Source organism: Epinephelus moara, chromosome 4 (assembly GCF_006386435.1).
Source record: "Epinephelus moara isolate mb chromosome 4, YSFRI_EMoa_1.0, whole genome shotgun sequence".
Classification (NCBI taxonomy): Eukaryota; Metazoa; Chordata; class Actinopteri; order Perciformes; family Serranidae; genus Epinephelus; species Epinephelus moara.
The window spans coordinates 32,944,411-32,963,044 of NC_065509.1; the positions used below are offsets into that span (position 1 = coordinate 32,944,411).

Genomic DNA, 18,634 nt, shown 5'->3' on the forward strand with positions numbered 1-18,634 from the left:
GCCTCGTTCATAATCATACAGGAACACACAAACACAACAATTGTTGTCTCACACACACACACACACAAACACAAACTCAGACAAAAGCAGTGCTTCATTGTCTGGGGAACTACACAGATTTGATTACTGTATAATGGCCCCACCAACCTATCCTGGCTAATTATATCCTGGATACTCACACAACAGACAGAAAAAGGAACAAAACAAAGACTGAAAAATCACGTGTGATGAAGAAGAGAAGATGTGAGTACGGTAGACCAAAAGCAAACTTAAATTAATGGGAAGAAACAAGACAGGATTAAAGAAATAAAAGAGCAAGATCTTGTGCTTTGCTCATGGATGGCTGGTTTTTATCAGTCTGTCATCATGTGAACACACACGCAAACACTCGCCCAAAAAAATACACACCCCCACACTGCTTCAGCAAGACTTCTCCTGTACAATCACGTCGTCTTCCAAATCGTTTTATGTGTAACTGCTGACAGTGGTAGATTTATGCCAAGTTTGTCTGAAAAATGCTGTATAGCACATAACTCTGGGTTGTTGTTTAATAGTACTTAAGTAATATATCAAGTCTGTAGACGTGTGTTTCAGTACTGATGTCTCATGTCATGGTTAAATTGTTTTCACAGACTTACCGATAACGATGAGTGTGTAGTTGATGTTCACGCTGCCAAATCCGTTGGTAGCCTTGCAGATGTAAGTCCCTGCGTCGTCAGTCTCCACCTCTTTGATGCGCAGAGCGTGCTGTAACACCCTGAACCGTGTCCAGCCACTGTGGATGTTGCGGCCGTCTTTGGTCCACATGATGAGCGGCGGCGGGTCGCCCTCCACGGGGCAGGGCAGCTTCATGGTGCGACCCAGGCGGATGCTCTGCCGGTGGGCCACCCGCTCTGACACCCTGGGTGGACCTTAAAGAGTGGAAGGGGAAAAGGGGAGTTATTAAGATTATGAAGTTAATTTAACAAAGTCATATTTTCAGATATATATACACATTTTTTTTTTTTCATGACCGCCCCACCAAGAAACTCCCTCTTCAGACTAGTAACATAAAGTTTAATAAATCAGATTACAGAGAGTGTAAACAACCAGGTGACCTGAGTGCATTTTTGTTAGCAGCGGAAGCAAAGTCCAGTTGTTTGCACTGGACATCACTGGGCCGTGGCTACTGTAGTCTAGTCTTTACACTGTTTAATTGCACACAGATCTTTTCCTAAATAGGTCTTCTGACACACTTTGGCAGAGATACAACGTCTCTAGTAGGGAATATGATCCACTGATAACAGCCTGTAATCAGGTTTGGCTTGTATATATGCAACCAATGAATATTTTCATTATCAACTGCTTTTTTGACTATTTCTTTTGTCAATGAAAAGTCAAAGGACAGTGAAAAAGTGCTCTAGAAATTTCCAGAGCCCAAAGTGACCTCTTTAAATATTTTGTGTTGTGTGACCAGCTGTCTAAAACCCAACAAGACTCAGTCAAAATGTAGTATATGGCTGGACTGTGTATGAAACCTCAGAGAGCTTTTAATTTGAACAGGAAGTGGTGGCATTCATTCAGTCATGGACTCTGTCCTGTTGTTGTGGTCCAGCCCAAAATTCGTGTAAATATGTATCATTTAACACAACCCTCCCCTCTTCAGCTTCACCTTTAACAACAGTTTGTAAAACATCCTATGGACACAGATAAATCAACAAAACTGATTGATTGGTCAACCTCTAATTACGAGCTGTTACTAAGGTGGTAGCACCCGTTCTGACATCTTATTTCCACTTCTCCTCATAACGGTGGCAGAACCCGTTCTGACATTGTAACACGTGAAGTTTAAGGCTTGTTTGCCATATAGAAATGTCTTTCTTCAAACAAATTGATGAGGTTAGCCTGTCTTTCTCTGTCTAAAACTGGTATTTTGACTGCAGTTAGCTAGTTCATTCCACCATGCTATTATGCTAACGTTACACAGGCTATAAAAAATAAGACCAAGATGTCACTCATTTTCTGTGTCAAGAGTATGTGGCAAAAGCTAGCAGCTTGCTATTAAGTAGTTAGCTCGCTAATTCCACTGTGCAATCATGCTACAGTGGTTACAGAAAATTAGGATTAGGCTACAGTTATACAGGAGTGTCAGCGCCCACTGCTCTGTCATCTCGAATGAGCAACAACCAATGGGGAAACGCCAACACTTCCATCACAACTCACTCAAGCCAGTTCATCACTCACTCATTCAATTAATCACGGACAAACGTTTGTGTTTATAAGGCTGGCGTTGCATGCTGCAGTCCAGCCAAATACGTGCAGTTTACAATCATTTATGTCAAAGAAAGGCAGCAAATCTTAAATCTGGAGAAGCTGCAGCCAGCGAATGTTTGGCATTTTTTCCACAATTTGTGCTTGAAAAATGACTGCCATGATTGATTAAATATCAGAATAGTTAGGATGTTCTATTATTATTATTGACACTGCTTTGAGGGATACCCTGGACGTGCCCATTACCAGATTAATGCACTGTGCAAAGAGTGGTTTCACCAAGTATGTGTGGCTGCATCCACACAGTCAGGGGCATGTGAGGGATGGAGACATTTTGAGTGAAGTAGGTGTGTCGACAGCTTCAGCATCAAGGTTAAGATGACCTCTCGAAATGTGTTTTCATCATCTTCATGTTTGCAGCGCCACACCTCTCATTTTCACCACCAGTCTCAGAACTAAAGACGCCTCAAGATATGGCATTTAACACACACAGGAATTATCCTCTGACCTTTAAGAAGTTCATTATGGCTTAGCTTAAACACTGACATTTTACCACAGACAACAATAGAGACCCCAGGGAGCAAACACAAAGCTAAGCTAATATGGACTGAGATGTCGTGTCGAGACATAAAATCAGGCGTGACCTTGACCGCTCAGTAGCTGCTCTACTGTGAAACTACACACTAGATAAACAGAGGGAGGTGAAGGAGCAGGCTGACTGACTGGGGAAGGTGGGAGGAAACTGTGTGGAGAAGTGGGGGTGATGGAGAGAACAAATAGGGGGGAGGACGAGGAAAAAGAGAGGAAGGAAGGTGTTAGGGAAGAAAGAAAAGGGAATGAGGGAGGATGGAATTTAAGGGAGTAAGTCTGAGGAGAGACAGGGAATGAAATATGGCCGAATAGGAGAGCAGTACAAACAAAGGCAAACAGGAGGATAGAGATATGGAAGCATACTGTACATGTCTTCTCATTACTCCTTTTGGCTTAAAACAATACGCTCCAAATATAGCAGTAAAACACATAATAGGTCACCATGTAGCGGACAAAGTGTCCTAACTAACTACAAAAGGCAATTGTATGGAAAAACCATAAGAAAACAACCCACTGCAGGTCGTGTCCTGTAGTTAAAGAAAGATTTAAAGGAAGGACAAAGGGTGGCTTGATTTTAACAATGTGCCTTATCTAGAAGAATACATTTAGTCTGATAAAGAAACATATCACCTCGAATATAAACATTTAAGGTGTGTTTAATTTATGGCCCCCTTGTCTGATACTTTCTTGTCACAAGGGAATTAACACAGCCTGATACCTTTAATTTGCCCTTGTGAAATAGGGATTTAATACACATGTTTTTAGTCAGCTTTTTTTGATTTGTGCAGAAGTAAGGGAACAGGAAGTTGGGATGTGGTCACAGGGGAATTATACGGGGTCCCACAAGTGGACTAGAAGAAAGTTAGAAGTGGATAGAAGGTAAAAACAGTTGACAGGAGGAGATGGGGTTTGAGCTATCAACTCTGCCGTTACTGAGCGACCTACTCTACCCCCTGAACAACTTTCAGCCTTCTCCCATGTGCTGGCTTGGCTTGGTTTGGTTTGACTTGGTAAGTTTGATTTGCTTCTCCACTACAACTGTTGCTTGAAGGTGTGTCTTTAACTGATGACGGCTTGTCTTAAGTGATGACATTTTAATGCAGCAGGCGGCTCCACAACTCCCTATTACGATTTTGCTGCAAGGTTTTTTTTCCCATCACACATCAGGGCAGATCAGAGAAGTTTACCTGTTGGAGGTGAGCTGTTTGCAGAAGTGCAGTAACCCCCAATTTCTATCTACTCTGTCTGCGCTAGATACATAGCAGATACGCTCCCATTCTAGTGAATAGCTTCATTTCCACAGCGCGCCGCTTCGTCGGAGATATGCGCCAGGTCTATTTTTCAGCAACTGAGTGTCCATAGCACGTCAAGCCACATAGCTCAGATCGCACCAAACCGCAAACGGAATGCACACAGCATCTGGAAAATTTAAAAATACAAAACAATGCACGGACTACGGACTGTAAACTCTCAATCTTTTTTAAAAATCACGTCACATCCTGTCACACAAGTTGTCAGTCAGTGCGAGGGTACAAGCCGAAAGGAGAAGACGTAGTGTGAAATTGCAGGAGTTTTGGGAGTGAACGGTGATTTTTATCGCGCGATTTCGCAGTTCCCACGTGTGAGCTTGAGGCTTCGCTATGTGGCGTGGCGCTCCAGAAATGCATCCAGTAGGTGAGGGTACGCACCGTCGGTTGCTCCAGATCCACGGCGCAGACAGAGTATGTGGAAATTGGGGGTAAGAGCCTGTTGTCTGCAACACTTCTTCAACATCTCACTGTGTCTGCTCCTGCCTTTACTCTTCCTCCCTGTGGTATGAGTAGACTTGTTTTTATTAAAGAAAAGCTGCTGACCAAGTTTCTCTACTTTGGTGCTAATTTCCTACAGATTTATACAATAAAAGTCCCCCATTATTTTGTTATGTAGAAGCTTTTATTGTGAAGCTGCATTGTAAGGAAATGTTGAGTTTTCATCAGCAGTACATTAACAGACTCCTGTACCGCTAAAAGCAAACATGAAACAGTATATCAAAGCAGATATCTAAACTAAGTGACACTATGAGGCCCTCCATGAGCAACGGCCCACTTGTTGAGAATCACTGTTCCACTGGTTATAATGTTTTACTCATTAAAGTAAGTTCTGGAAACATGGTTGCATCACTAGATTCGAGTGGTACGATGAAGTAAACAAGCCATAAGTTTGTCTACCTTACTTAAAACACCTAATTTGAAGGTAAAACCAAAAGTGAGTGCCCCCAAAATGTCAGAAATGATTAACTGCACAGAAAAACTACCAAAGCAATAACAGTTGGTCTGTAAATGTGACAGATGTATAATTTTACTTATCACATAATTTATGGATTTAATTTTAATTTTGTATTTGGTTTTCTTCCACATAAGTTTGGCTTCTTTTAAAAGTTTGTTTAAAACCTGTCTGATGGTGTTTTTAGCCCTGTCAGACTTCATTTTAATGATGCTGCCACATTTACGTATCTGTAGGGTTTAAATGTTATAATTAGTTATCTGGAGAAAGCCTGGGAGAAAAGAAAGAGGGCTCTTTATGGAGGTAATCAGAAAAGCTTGTTTTCATGTTTTGTTTTGTACATGCGAGACCAGAGGATGGTTGTCCAGTAAGTGTCTTGTAATCCCATGTGGGATGAGCCTAAAAAGGCAAGACACTAAACTAAAAATAAATGAATGAATGAATTACTGATGTTTTTCTTTGACATTTGCAATTTTAAGTACAACTGAAAGACTTTCCCATGAAAAATCTTTAGTTGCAGACAATTAGCTGCATTCATCTATATTCATACATTGTTTTGCATTTCTTTATGAAGAGTTTAGCGTGAGCAACAGCAGCCATCATGGCTTCACATCCTTCCTACAGGGTCCCAGACTTCAGAACATTCAAAGAAAAAGACGTCACATCATTGACTAGCAGTGGCCAGCTGTCAACTGTCACCTAAACCAAACAAAACAAGGATCTTGATTTATTCCTCCGATGAGCAGCTGTAGATGTCAGAGATGAATAAGGTGAAGCAGAGTCGGACACATCGAGCTGATTATAAAAAAGGAGAACAGTAGTCTTGTAGCATTTGCTGTCACGCCGGACTGTTGTTTTAACAGGGGAGCAGGAGGTGGACACAATGATGGATGGATTGAGGTGAAATGTGTGAAAAAGACATTAGTCACACAGAGGTATTCATGGGAGCCTTTCCTCCCTCCGTCCTCCTCGCTCCTGGACAGGGAATGCGGTCGTTGAGCTGTATGGCTTTCTCATCAGGGGCTGGACAGCTCACTCAGCTCACTCATTCTCCTTTTCCTACTTTTTACCCTGATTTCCTTCTCTTCTCTCAATTTCTGTTTTGCTTTTTCTTTTTACATATTTTATATCTACCTCTGTGATTCTTCTTTTCTTTCTTTAATACCTGCTTCTTTCTTTCTTTTGCATATTTGTCCCACTTTCACTCTTCTTTCTGCATATTCCCCACTGTCTCTACACACCGTGTCCCTTTAATGTTCCTACGTTTTCTTCCTCTCTATTCATTTCTTCTTCTCTTTTCTTCCTCCAACAGATTGAAATCTCATTCCACTGAACTCTCACTACTCCCCTGCTACCTCTCTATTTGCCCTTAACCCCTCGCTTCCCATTACTACCTCCTCCTGTCCTCTCTTTTCCCCTGTCATCACTCTTTACCTCTCTCTTTATTTTGCTCTCTTACTCCCTGCTCTCTCTTTTCTCTTTCATCACACTCATTCACACCATCCTCTTCGTCCACTGCAGTATCTCTCCTTTCTCTCCTGTGTGATTTACTGGTCTCCTGCCTTTTTCGGACCCGCACACACATAACTTCCCCAGTTTCTTCCCCAGAGAATCACAGACCCAGGACCTCTAACTGAACCTCTCAACTTTCGGCAGTTAACCTCTCCTAAATCTACCTCCACTGCCTCCCCCCTTCTTCTTCTTCTCCTCCCTTTCTCTCTCCCCGATGAAGGGAACACAGACCAGCCACCTCCTTTCCTCCCTTCCTTCCCCTCCTCATCGTGGTCCTCCTCCTCCTCCTCCTCTTCCACGGTGCATGACCGAAGTAAAGTCTTTTTAAATCTGTCTCTAGGGGTGAAACTGGAGCGAGTAAAAAATCTATTCTTCTCTTTCATGAGACGCACGGTCAATGTGTGCGTGTGTGTGCATCTCTGCACATGTGTGGGTCATTTTTAACATATATGTGGTGCTGAATGTAAAAAAAGGAGCTACACATGCAGTATGTATCATGTAAGGCTAATTACAGTCTCTGTCTCTTTGTGCTTGAGCATCTTTGTCTGTTTATATGCTGTTTAGGAAGCCTGTGTCTGTGTGTGTGTGTGTGTGTGTGTGTGTGTGTGTGTGTGGTGGAGGAAAGAAAATTGCAGGCCTTTAAATCTTTGGTCTGTTTAGTCCATCTGGGGCTTTATGGTGCTCCCTAGCCTGCAACTGCCTCCCCATGACAATCTAAAGTACCTTGAAGATTGTTTGTCGGCCCCCAGACACACACAAGCGCACACACACTGTGCACACCCTCCCTTTCTTTCCCCTTATACGCAGGGAGTGTGTAGGTAGATTAGGCATGCACGTCTGGTATTCTGTAGCCTAATGACAGGAAAACACAGCCCACGTCAGACACACACTACTCCCACAGAGGCAGAACCTTCCAGCTCGGAGCTGCACATCCTCTGCATGGATGGGAGTTGAAGGCCAAATAAAGCAGAGCAGAAATCAGTTCATACACTTTGTTCTCTTACTAGTTACTCCCAAAATAAATACACTGCTTAAATCCCATTTATGGAAAAGCTTGACTTTTTGGGAAATATGCTTTTTCATGAGAGTTAGATGACAGGAATGATACCGCTTTCACATCTGTCTGGAGCCTGAAGACGCAACCACAAATATTGATCAGCCCCTCCAGGATTTCGAATCGTATCAACTGATGCAAATTCGGCCAATACCTGGGAATTCTGTGCAACCTTTCAATTCTGTCCATTCATAGCAACCTCAAATTTGATTATTTAAAACAGGTCAAATCTCAAGTCACTGTAGAGCTGCGCGCAGTGTATTGAGTTTCCCATGCCCCTCCTTGTCACTCTCTTGCTCTCTGTTTATCAGTCACCTACTGCTGCTGGAATTTAAGCATCACGTCTGGGACAGTCACAAACACAGTGACAGAGCCAACTTTTAGCATCTTAAGCCCTATTTTTACCAAGCAGTTTTTCCTGTTTCCACTGTGAAAAGTTGTGGATAATAGCATTGGAACCGTTCCGTACCATCCCCCTTTTTGGTCACCCAACTTTGAGCATTACTTTAGTTTTTAGTGTCTCTCTTGGATGACATAAACTTTTAGGAATGAGTGGATCTTCATATATTTCTCAATCCTCACAAAAAAAAACCGCAGAGCGTCATTCCTGTGGGCTCTGGCAACACTACACCCCCGAGCTTGCCTGAGAAGGACTAAAGGCACAAACCACTATTTTTAAATATCCCATGGAGAGAGACTCTCACTGCAGCCTGTTTTATTTTGTTTTGTATTTTGTTGTGGTGGAAACACTAGAGTCTAGGTACCATGTCTGAAGGGTTACTTTTGGTTCCAAAGGTACCATACCAAAATTGTTTGGTGGAAACAGGGCTTTACAGCTAATATTACACAACAGTTATTAACCGGCTGAGTTGTTGTTGATGTTAGCCGCTGCTGCTGCATTAGCTAGTGCTAACCAGGTAGAGAGAGTGTGAGGAGAGCAGCTCACAGGGATGGTCCTTCAGCACTTCGCTGAAAACAGCAAAAGCTGATCATCAAAACTACAGTTTACATTTTGGCATACTGTTACCATTAAAAGGGTGCCGAATAAACTATTGGCAGCTCTTGTCTGCAGCGTACCCATGGCTATGCGGACAACTATCACTGGACTACACTGATACTGATGAAAACTTGAAAATGTGATCATTCTCAGGCAGGTTCTGGAGTCATACAGATCATCTTTTTCCTGTTATTTCTATGCAGATTTATGGACATTAGGGAAAATGACCTAAGAAGTGTAAGTATCTGGAAATATGCGTACCATATATGTTTTTTATTTTTTTATTTAAGTGAGTTACGAATCCAAGAATTTCGACTCAATTTCCCCTCTTCGGTGTCTGTCTCTCACATTTGTCTGGCTCTGTCTCTTCTTGATTAATCTACAGACATCAATTCTGGTGCTGGTCGTCACACTCAAGTGCAGACAGACTGTTTTTGCTGCTTTGGCCAACACGTACTTCAAGTATACCTTTGCATTTTCACACGCTAACATTAGCAGATGAAACACAGTAGAGTTAAAGTCATTCTTAGTATGTTTTCTTTGGTTCTCAGCTCTACATACTTCTTTGAAATTCAACGATCATTGCCAGTTAATGTCTGAGCACAGTGCTGTTTGTTTAAATCAGACTCACTAATACCTTTCACAGACATTTCCATGAGTGAAATTTTCTTAGATGAAAAGTGATCAGTGCCATAACTGGCCGACAAAGTAGGATTTGTAACACATTTTACTTTTGAATAAGAACTATAAACACCTTCTCTCCATTCACCACAAAGGTAAAGTCGAAGAACAGTTCTAGCATCCAAATACTTTGTCATTTTTCAAAAGTGCTGAAAAAATACCTGCTAATTTAGTCAATTTTTGTAGTGCATATTTTGGCAGAGTGTGACGGCCGGGACTGCCCTTTATGTTTTGGTTTTGGATCGAGAGTTGGCTTTTTAATGCCCTTAACGTTCCACTGGTCTTAGAGTCAGATGGGTCTGCAGAGTCCAACACAACGTTGTTGTTGGCAGGGAAGTGAGACTGGAGCGAGAGGGGAGAGCTGAGGAATGCTTTTGATGGAGAGCACTTAACAGCGGGACACAGCGTTGATGTACTGCGCAAGGTAGAGGTGTGTGCGTATGTATGTGTGTGTGAATGCATGCTGAGATATAAAAGACCGGAGCACTGAAAGACAACTGGGTCCTCAAGAGGTCATCATTATTATCAGATCAGTTATACAAGTAACTTTCTTTCTTTCCTGTACTTTTAAATAAGCCTTGAGTTAATAAAATAGGCACAAGGATTATCCTCCCGCAATGTGGTTCAATGAGAATTTGTGTGTGCACAACTCAAATTACCCCAATACCCGTAAGTCGGCTATTTACGCAACGCTTTCGGTCAAACCCTGTAATCCCCTGCTGCTATGGTTTTGTATCCAAATTCTCTTTACAAGCCTGAATCCTGTTATCACATCAATACTTTCTAAATTGATTATGACCACTGGGAATGCTTGCTGCGTGACGCCGCATTAGCTGAACCAAACTGATGTGTAATTTTTTAGTCAGGCTGCTTACACTGTCAGATTTATCCCAACAAAAGCCGTCTGACATCTGCTGATTGTCTCTCCTTCTCGTCCTGTACTGCACGCTCACACTCTCTAACACACTTCAGGCCTGTCTTTGGCCCGAGGCAACAGGCGGACTGATGGGTACACATTAAGTTGTCGTTTTCTTCAGGTACACATGCTCACACTTTGTCGTTCTGACCCAGTCACTACCATCCCAACAATACGTCAACTGCTGCTTGTTACTCTGTCCTGACAGTTAACACTAGGCCTGAGGCCAGGGAGGATACACGGACATCACTGAAGGGCTACACACACACAGACACACACACTTATACACATAAAACCCAGGGCTTACACTTGTCTCACACACCCACACACAAAAGAAAAACACACAGTGGCCAGAAAAACTTTGAGGAATCTGCTGAGTGGTTGGTACGGCAACCTGATCCCCTGAGCGACTCACAGCATTGGCTTTCTGGAAGCACACACACACACACACACACACACACACACACACACACACACACACACACATATAAAGGTATAAAACCTACTGTAATCCTTGTTTTATTTGTCTTAATTAGACATTTTATGGCCTGATGATAATCTCACACCTTTCCAAGAAATGTGATTTGTTCCCTTACTTTCCCTCTCTTGTGACTATCTCCATCATTACCTCTCTTCTCATCTTCTTCTCTCTTCTCCTTTAACTGCAGTGTTTTTAATAGCTGGTTATACTGTTCCACCTTTCTTCTCCTCTGGTGGCTGCACCTGTCTGCTTTTCACTGGAGGAAAGGTTTTCCACAATCAGGACTTAACTCTAACTCCTGGAGGAACACGTTAAAGCTCAAAGATTTTCCACAACCTGCTTTAGAAATAACACCTCAACTCCCACACATACACAGCGCCTACACTGGCACCAAAACTATGTTGCAAAGTTACCATATAGTCACACTGTACAAAGACCAATGTTTGAATGTCATGTTAATGTTCAGAAACCAGCGGGGTAAGGTGCAAACTCTGCCACAGACCTTTTCCTGTTGGCTTTATACTCGGCAAGAGCAATAAATTTGCTCAGTTTAAGCCCCAAAAAGAACTTAAAAAAAGGGCAATGAATCATTTTAACGACACACTCCACCCAAATGAACACAAGAGAAATGATTCATGAAGACGATTAATTTAACTAACCGAGGGGAAAGGAAATTATGGGAACAATCTGAACAATTTTTCAACTTTGAAATCTCGTCTTATGTTTGTAACTGTGGGAAAAAATTCAACATTTGCTATTAAAACATTTACAGAGACTGGTTGCCTTCTTTGTTTAATTTATTGCAGCAGCTGTGTAAAAACTACAGCTAGCTTGTGGCTAACGCCCCCATGCATTTTAATTAAAACTGTTATGTCACTGTGAAATTAAGAGTTATTTTTGTGGCATTACAGAAGAATGGTTTTCATTTGTTACTGAATGTCTGGTTTGGTTGTATTAGAACAGCTTTACGTATGACTCAGTGTCTCTCATGGGAAAAATTGTAATCACACTAAAATGCCATTTGCAATGCAGAGGACACGTTCACCAGGCAGACACTTATGGAAAGAAATATCTTTGCCAGACTACACTCTGGAACATGCATCTGTACTATACACTCACTGGCCACTTTATTAGGTACACCTGTTCATGTCCTCCTCTGCAAATAGCTAATTAGCCAACCATATGGCAGCAACTCAATGCATTTAGGCATGCAGACATGGTCAAGACGACTTGCTGAAGTTCAAACCGAGCATCAGAATGGGGAAGACAGGCGGCCCTATCTACAGTCAGTGTTTGATTTGTCCGTTGGGGGCTACAGTAGAACAACATGGCAGACCCTGTGGGAGAGGACCCGCTCTGTATGTAGATATAAACGGCTCCTTTTAAGGTACCGAAAACACTACAATTCTTATTTTCAGGTGATTATAAACTAATCAAAACATAGTTATGAATTATATATATAATTTCTGCCAATAGATGCCCCAAAATCCTAAACACTGGACCTTTAACCGCAAATGTTTTCAGTTACTTAAGTCAAATGTCAACCTTTGAAACCTGCAGTCCAAATTCCCAAAACAGACGCTGCGGTGGTTTAATCTCATTAAGGCAAGACAGAGGATACTCAAACATGGGAAAGGTGGAAGCGAGGCTTTTAAGGAAACCGAGAACATAAAGTTCTGCAAACCACCAAGAACCTGAGGGCGGTTTGAACCTAGAACATTCTTTAAAAGCTTATAAAGGGCTTTACTGAAACCACATCATGCACAGTGTGTGTGTGTGTGTGTGTGTGTGTGTGTGTGTGTGTGTGTGTGTGTGTGTGTGTGTAACAACAACTTGGGCCCATTATATAAATGCAGATTAAGGGAAGTGAAGAAAGTACAGTAAGGGAAGAAAAGGAGGGAACATAATGTGTGAGAAATAAAGTCACACACACCCACTGAAGCAGAGAGTTAAGAGATTCAGGAGTCAGGAGGAATAAAGAGGGAGGAATTAATCCTCACAAACAACTACCTGCTAACATTTAAGGACTTACAAGTAAACTTTAGACTGGACAGGAACTGACAATTTAATGAGTACCTTGGATTAAAAACCGTAACAGAATGTACTTTGCTTTCTATAGCCTTGTATAACGTGTACATCCGGTGAGACAGTAAGAAGAAAAAAAAGACTGACAGAGCTAGAGATGTCCTCAACGGTCCATTAAGCACTCGCAGTCACGACTTGTTGAAAACTGATCCGGCAGTTGCTCACAAAGAAGACACAAAATGATGTTTTCTCTGTTACGTCTGTCTTTCACGGACCGAGGCAAAAGGTAAATTAGATTTTACACAGTTTGACAGTGAGTGTATTAAAACACCACACCTGTCTCCTGTGATCACAGAGGCTCTACAAACAGCCGTGTGACCTGATGTGGTTTGTTTTACATTACGGAGAGTATACTCAACTGTCTGAGGCATACAGCATATTTCATAAACAGAAATAAGGAAAGGACGGCCTGACTACCTTATTCTTTATATCACAAGAGGGAATCATTAATGCAAGCTTATTTTGGAAGTCAGCTAATGTGATTAAAAACAAACAAACAAAAAGATCCTGTAAGTCATAATAATGAGAAATAATGACTTAGTATCTCAAATTAATAGCATAATATATTACAATATATTAAGACACACACAAAATAATGAGTTAGTATCTCAAAATAATGACAAACTTTCTCAAAATGTTGACTTCAGAACTCAAAAGTCAAAATACTATGTCATGGGATACTTATTGTGAGCTACCAAGTCATTATTTTAAGAAAATGTTGCATTATGTTGTGATACTGAGTCAATATTTTGAGATATTAAGGGATTACTTTCAGATATTATACCATTATTGTGAGCTATAAAGTAATTTGTTCAAGATACTGTCATTATTTTGAGATACCAAGTAATTATTGTGAGCTCCTAAGTCATTATTTGGGGAAAGTTATTCATTATGTTGTGTTACTGAGTCAATTATTCAAGATGAGTCATTACTTCTGAGAAAGTTTCTCATTATTTTGAGAAACCAAGACATTATTGCATGGAAGTTTTGCATTATGTTGCAATACTGAGTCAATATTTTGAGATATGTCATAATTTTTGAGAAAGCTTCTTGTTATTTTGTGAAGCCAAGTCATTAGTGTGAGCTACCAAGTTATCATTGTGGGCTTTCAGGTCATTATTCTGGGAAAGTTACTCAATATGTTGCACTAGTGAGTCAATAATTCCAGATAAGTCGTTACTATTGAGAAAGCGTCTCACTATTTTGAGCAACCAAATCATTATATTGTGAAAGTTTCTCATTACATTGTGATACTGAGTCAATAATTCCAGAAAAATAAGTCATTTCTTGATAAAGTTTCTAATTAATTTAAGTTATTATTTTGAGATATTACGTCATTATTTCGAAAAAGTTTCTCACTGTAATGACTTACTAGATCTTTTCATTCACCATCACACTGGCGGAAAATGGGCTTCCATATTTTGATGCCATATGCAGATGGTCATATCATAAATTATGACTGGCAACAAAGAAATCAGAGCATCCAGGGAAATTTAGCCCATTACCTTATAGCTCGTTAACTAAAGGCACAAAGACAGAAGGAAAGAAAGTGAAAGGTAAGCAGGAAAAAGACTGAATAAACGGGGTAAGCAGGCCCGCTTCGGACTGAAAGTAGGTCAAAGGCCAAAAATACTATTCCAGTTCAGTGTGTGCATGTATGTATGTGTGTGTGTGTGTGTGTGTGTGTGTGTGTGTGTGTGTGTGTGTGTGTGTGCGTGTGTGGCTGGTCAGTGTATGGAGGCTGGGGACTGGGTTACATTTTAGGGCAAAATAAGACCTGAGACAGACAGGGAGCAGACGCTCTGATCCACAGCCAGCCACCAAGGACTGTGACAGTATACTCAACTTACCTCCTGTCTGAATCACCAACATATAAGCATAAGTATTTCTCATAAATGACTATAAACGTGTAAGTGTTTTTTCAATAAATCAAGCAACCGCATGAGATAAACTACCAGCTGCAGATCTGTATATGTCAGACAGCTAAATTAAGGTTTAAGAAAACAAATTTCTAGTTACGCACAGACATTAAAATACAAGACAAATGATGTCAGGAAACTAGTGAGCAACATGATGTGTGTTTGTGATTCCTAGAGCAGACACAGATTTATCATTTAAGGTCTTATAGCTACATACTTTGTTTTAAGAAGCAACAGTTTAAATGTCGAGAAAATTCAGACATGCAGACATGAAAACCATTTCGCTCACGCCAACCTTCACCAGTGACTACAAAGTCAGACTGAGTCTTTACCCAGCAGTGCAGCAGTGGCAGGTGTTGTAGTTGTATGTGAGGAATCCGAGGTCGGGGTCAATTTACTTATTCAGTCAATGTCAGGTTTCAGTCAACAGCAGTGGGCACATCAGCGAGCACTGACCCTCTGAACCAAAGCACAATTAAACACACCCTCTGTGGTAAACAACTACATTTAGCTGCACTGATCTCAACAAAGCAGCCGTCGTAAATACATCCGTTTGTAAAGTGTGTGTGTGTGCGAGTGTGTCTGCAGATTGCCTCGTGCCTTAAAGATAAGGGGAGACATAGTTGGCTCGAGATAAGAAATAGTTAACACTCGTGAGTGTGGGTGATTGTTTGTGTGCATGCATGTGTGTGTGTGGAGTAAACCGGTGTCCTCGACCTGACTTTTATCAGCATTTTGGAGGCAGACGCTGTTACTTATTAACAGCAGTGATAACACACACACACACACACACACACACACACACACCACCAACTGCTGTGGTCCACTTTAATGATAAAGAGGTGCATATTTGCTGTAAGGGAGCCTTTCATATTGACATAACACATATAAAGAAGGAGACGGAGTACGATGGCGAGGGAGAGACTGTTTCATATAAACATCTCAACAGGTGGGCGTGGCTTCCTGCAAGTTAAATAATTAAAGATAAGATACAAAGGGGTTGAATTCAAATGGGTGACCCTGGAAGGCTAAAACACCACCACACTTTTTGTGTTTTGTTTACTCAAACTAACAAGGTCCTTGAAAAACTCTGACAAGTAATTAGTTACTTTATAAATATACGTGAGTGCTAAAAATAGACATCAATATTATTTCAATTACTATATTTAAATAAATAATAAAAGACCTGTCTCACTTTTAAATGTGGCCATGTTAAAGGCGAACTAATGTTTTTTTCAACCTGGGCCCTATTTTCTGATCTACTTTTGTCTAAATGAGTGATAGGATGTTCAATATTTGACATTTCTCCAGTACGAAGTTTGGGCTGACCTGCCTGCAGCCCGTGAGCGCACGCTATATTAAATAATAGGGCACTCAGACAGCGTCAAACAACGTCAAAATACGTCCACTAAAAGAGCATTTTTTTTCACACAGATAGGTTCGGACTGTTAGTATAATTATCCGACAACATAACGGAAAGGAGAAATGAATGTCTGTGTTTACCTTTAGCTGGATTCGGACATGTTCCTCTGCCTGTTGCAATTTTAGTATATGTGCTACCGAAGTAACACTGCTCCTTCTCTCTCCTCGTCCGCTCTTCAGTTTCAATGAGCTCTGCATCCGTGTACGTCTGTGTACTGGTTGGTTACGCTTTGGAAAGATTAAGTTTTGGCTTAAAATACCTGTTTTTCATGGCACATCCCAGCAGGAAATGTAGTAATGTCTACCTCTCCTTAGCTTTTATTTCTGCTGCTGACTTTGTTTTCCTATATTTGATATTTGATAACAGAAGTTTAACCTGTTGTTTTTTCCCCACACATTACATCCCAGTTTATAGATGCACAAGGTCAACCTTATTTATATGGCACGCATGAATTCAGGCCATAATTTCAAATGAAACAGAAATAAACACAGACTCAATCTGCATCTTCTACCTTCTTCTTCTTCTTCTTCCTGTATTTCCTCCATTTTCCTGTTTCACATTTCCTTCACCTGTGTGTTTTCTGCTTCACTGGGTGGAGAGTCAGACATTCCAAGCATGCACATAACACGTAAAGCACACACACACACACACACACACACACACACACACACACACACACACACACACATTCCACACCAATCCTCAGCCGTGACTAAGTCCATTTGTTCAGCTCAGCTCACTGTCTCATTTTAGGCTACTGTGTGTGTATGTGTGATTGCATGTGCTTAACATATATCTCTTTTTTCTGATCTCTCCATCCTTACAGACACCTTAATGTCTCCCAAAGGCTTAAAAGGAAATAAAACAACAAAATGCAGAAGGGAAATACCCTGATGAAAACGTAACAATCTGACCTCATATACGAACCTCAAAGTTGTGGCCTATAAAGCAGCAGAGGTTGCCTCGGCTCTGAGTGACCTGTTTTACATACATCTCTGCTCCACACTGACATTATCTCAGGTAACGTGGGATCGAACCGTCACGCTTACATCATGCACACACCTGTGACAGAGGTGGAATCTACGCAACGTTTATCTTGGTGTCAGCTGATGGCAGGTGAGGGTAAGGAGGCACAATCGGGAGTTATGTTATCAGGAAAACTCAGCTTCACCCCTGTGACGCAAAAATCATCTCCAATCTGTGGCATTACTAGAATACTGAAATATATGAAACATTTATACCCTGAGCATTTTGATAAACACGTCTGAGCTCAAAAGGCAAGTAGTGCAATCAAGTTTGATGTCAGAGACTAACTTAATGCTTTACTGGATCATTTGAAGATATTTCCACTTTTGACTTCTGTATGAAAGCAAAAAAAAAAAGTGCAAGTGTCGGTTTTCACTTCACTTTCACAGCGCCCATTTTCCAAAAGTACTATCAGACTACGGTCAGGTTCTGCTCAAATATAGAAGTGCTTTCTATATAATATAGGCAAAAAACCTTCAACCTCTCAGAAAATTTGGGGTCCCTTCATTAACGTTGATGGATTTAACCAATCACAGGAATGCGACTGTTCCTGGACTAACCCTAACTTAAACTTTTATATTGATTTTGTTATTTAGTCTGTCATATTCATATAAATGACAAAAAATGGAGAAAATGGAGAATGGAGACAACTTCTTATTTTTCTTTACCAACTTTGATCAGTTCTGACCCACTCATGAATTTATTAATACATGTTTGTACATCAAAATGTCCTTCAATTTAGTTTTAGTACATCCTCTCTACATCCTTAAAATAATATTTTCAATTGCATGAATGGAAAGCTGACACATTTTTGGAACTGCTCCTGCACTATTATTTGAACATCTGCTAATAAAAACAAATCTTTACAAATAAAAATAAAGAAGTACTTTCTAACTTTTGCACACATGGCCAGTCGCTGCATAAAGTGGGCATGCTCGTTGTGTTGTCGCTTTCAGGAAAGCTACAAAAATCGAAGTCCACCTAATTTCAGCGTCAAACAGGTGAAAGGAGGAGACACATACTGACCCCTCGACTTACAGTAACACTTATCATGACTTCACAATGCTTTTGGGAAACAATGCCCAGTTGAGAAGAAAATGTTTGTCTAGAGCTTTACTGTTACTCATCAGTATATTTGAACAAGTAAGAACACTGGTTGAATCATTCCTTTTACAAACTAAATGTGCGTGCGTGTGTGTTCCCGACACATACAGTATTTGCCATGACGCACAGGGTGAGCCAGGAACAGAGCATGAGAAGTGTTGATTGATAGTGGACACTCTCCACCAAACACACACACACACACACACACACACACACACACACACACACACACACACACACACACACAATCCAAGAATACCACCTGAAATAAATCAGTCATCATGTCACTTGAAGCTGTCAGTGTGGACTAATCTCTCAGTCTGCCTCTCTGGT

The 18,634-nt window shown here is 41.0% G+C and overlaps 1 protein-coding gene across 1 annotated transcript in view; it reads right to left on the reverse strand.

The window, feature by feature from the left end:
* Positions 1-18,634, reverse strand: part of fgfrl1a (fibroblast growth factor receptor like 1a) — a 100,646-nt gene that overhangs the window by 60,481 nt on the left and 21,531 nt on the right. Inside the window, exon 3 of the mRNA XM_050042065.1 lies at positions 639-911. Coding sequence (XP_049898022.1) covers positions 639-911 — 273 coding nt within the window. The remainder of the gene's footprint in view (positions 1-638; positions 912-18,634) is intronic.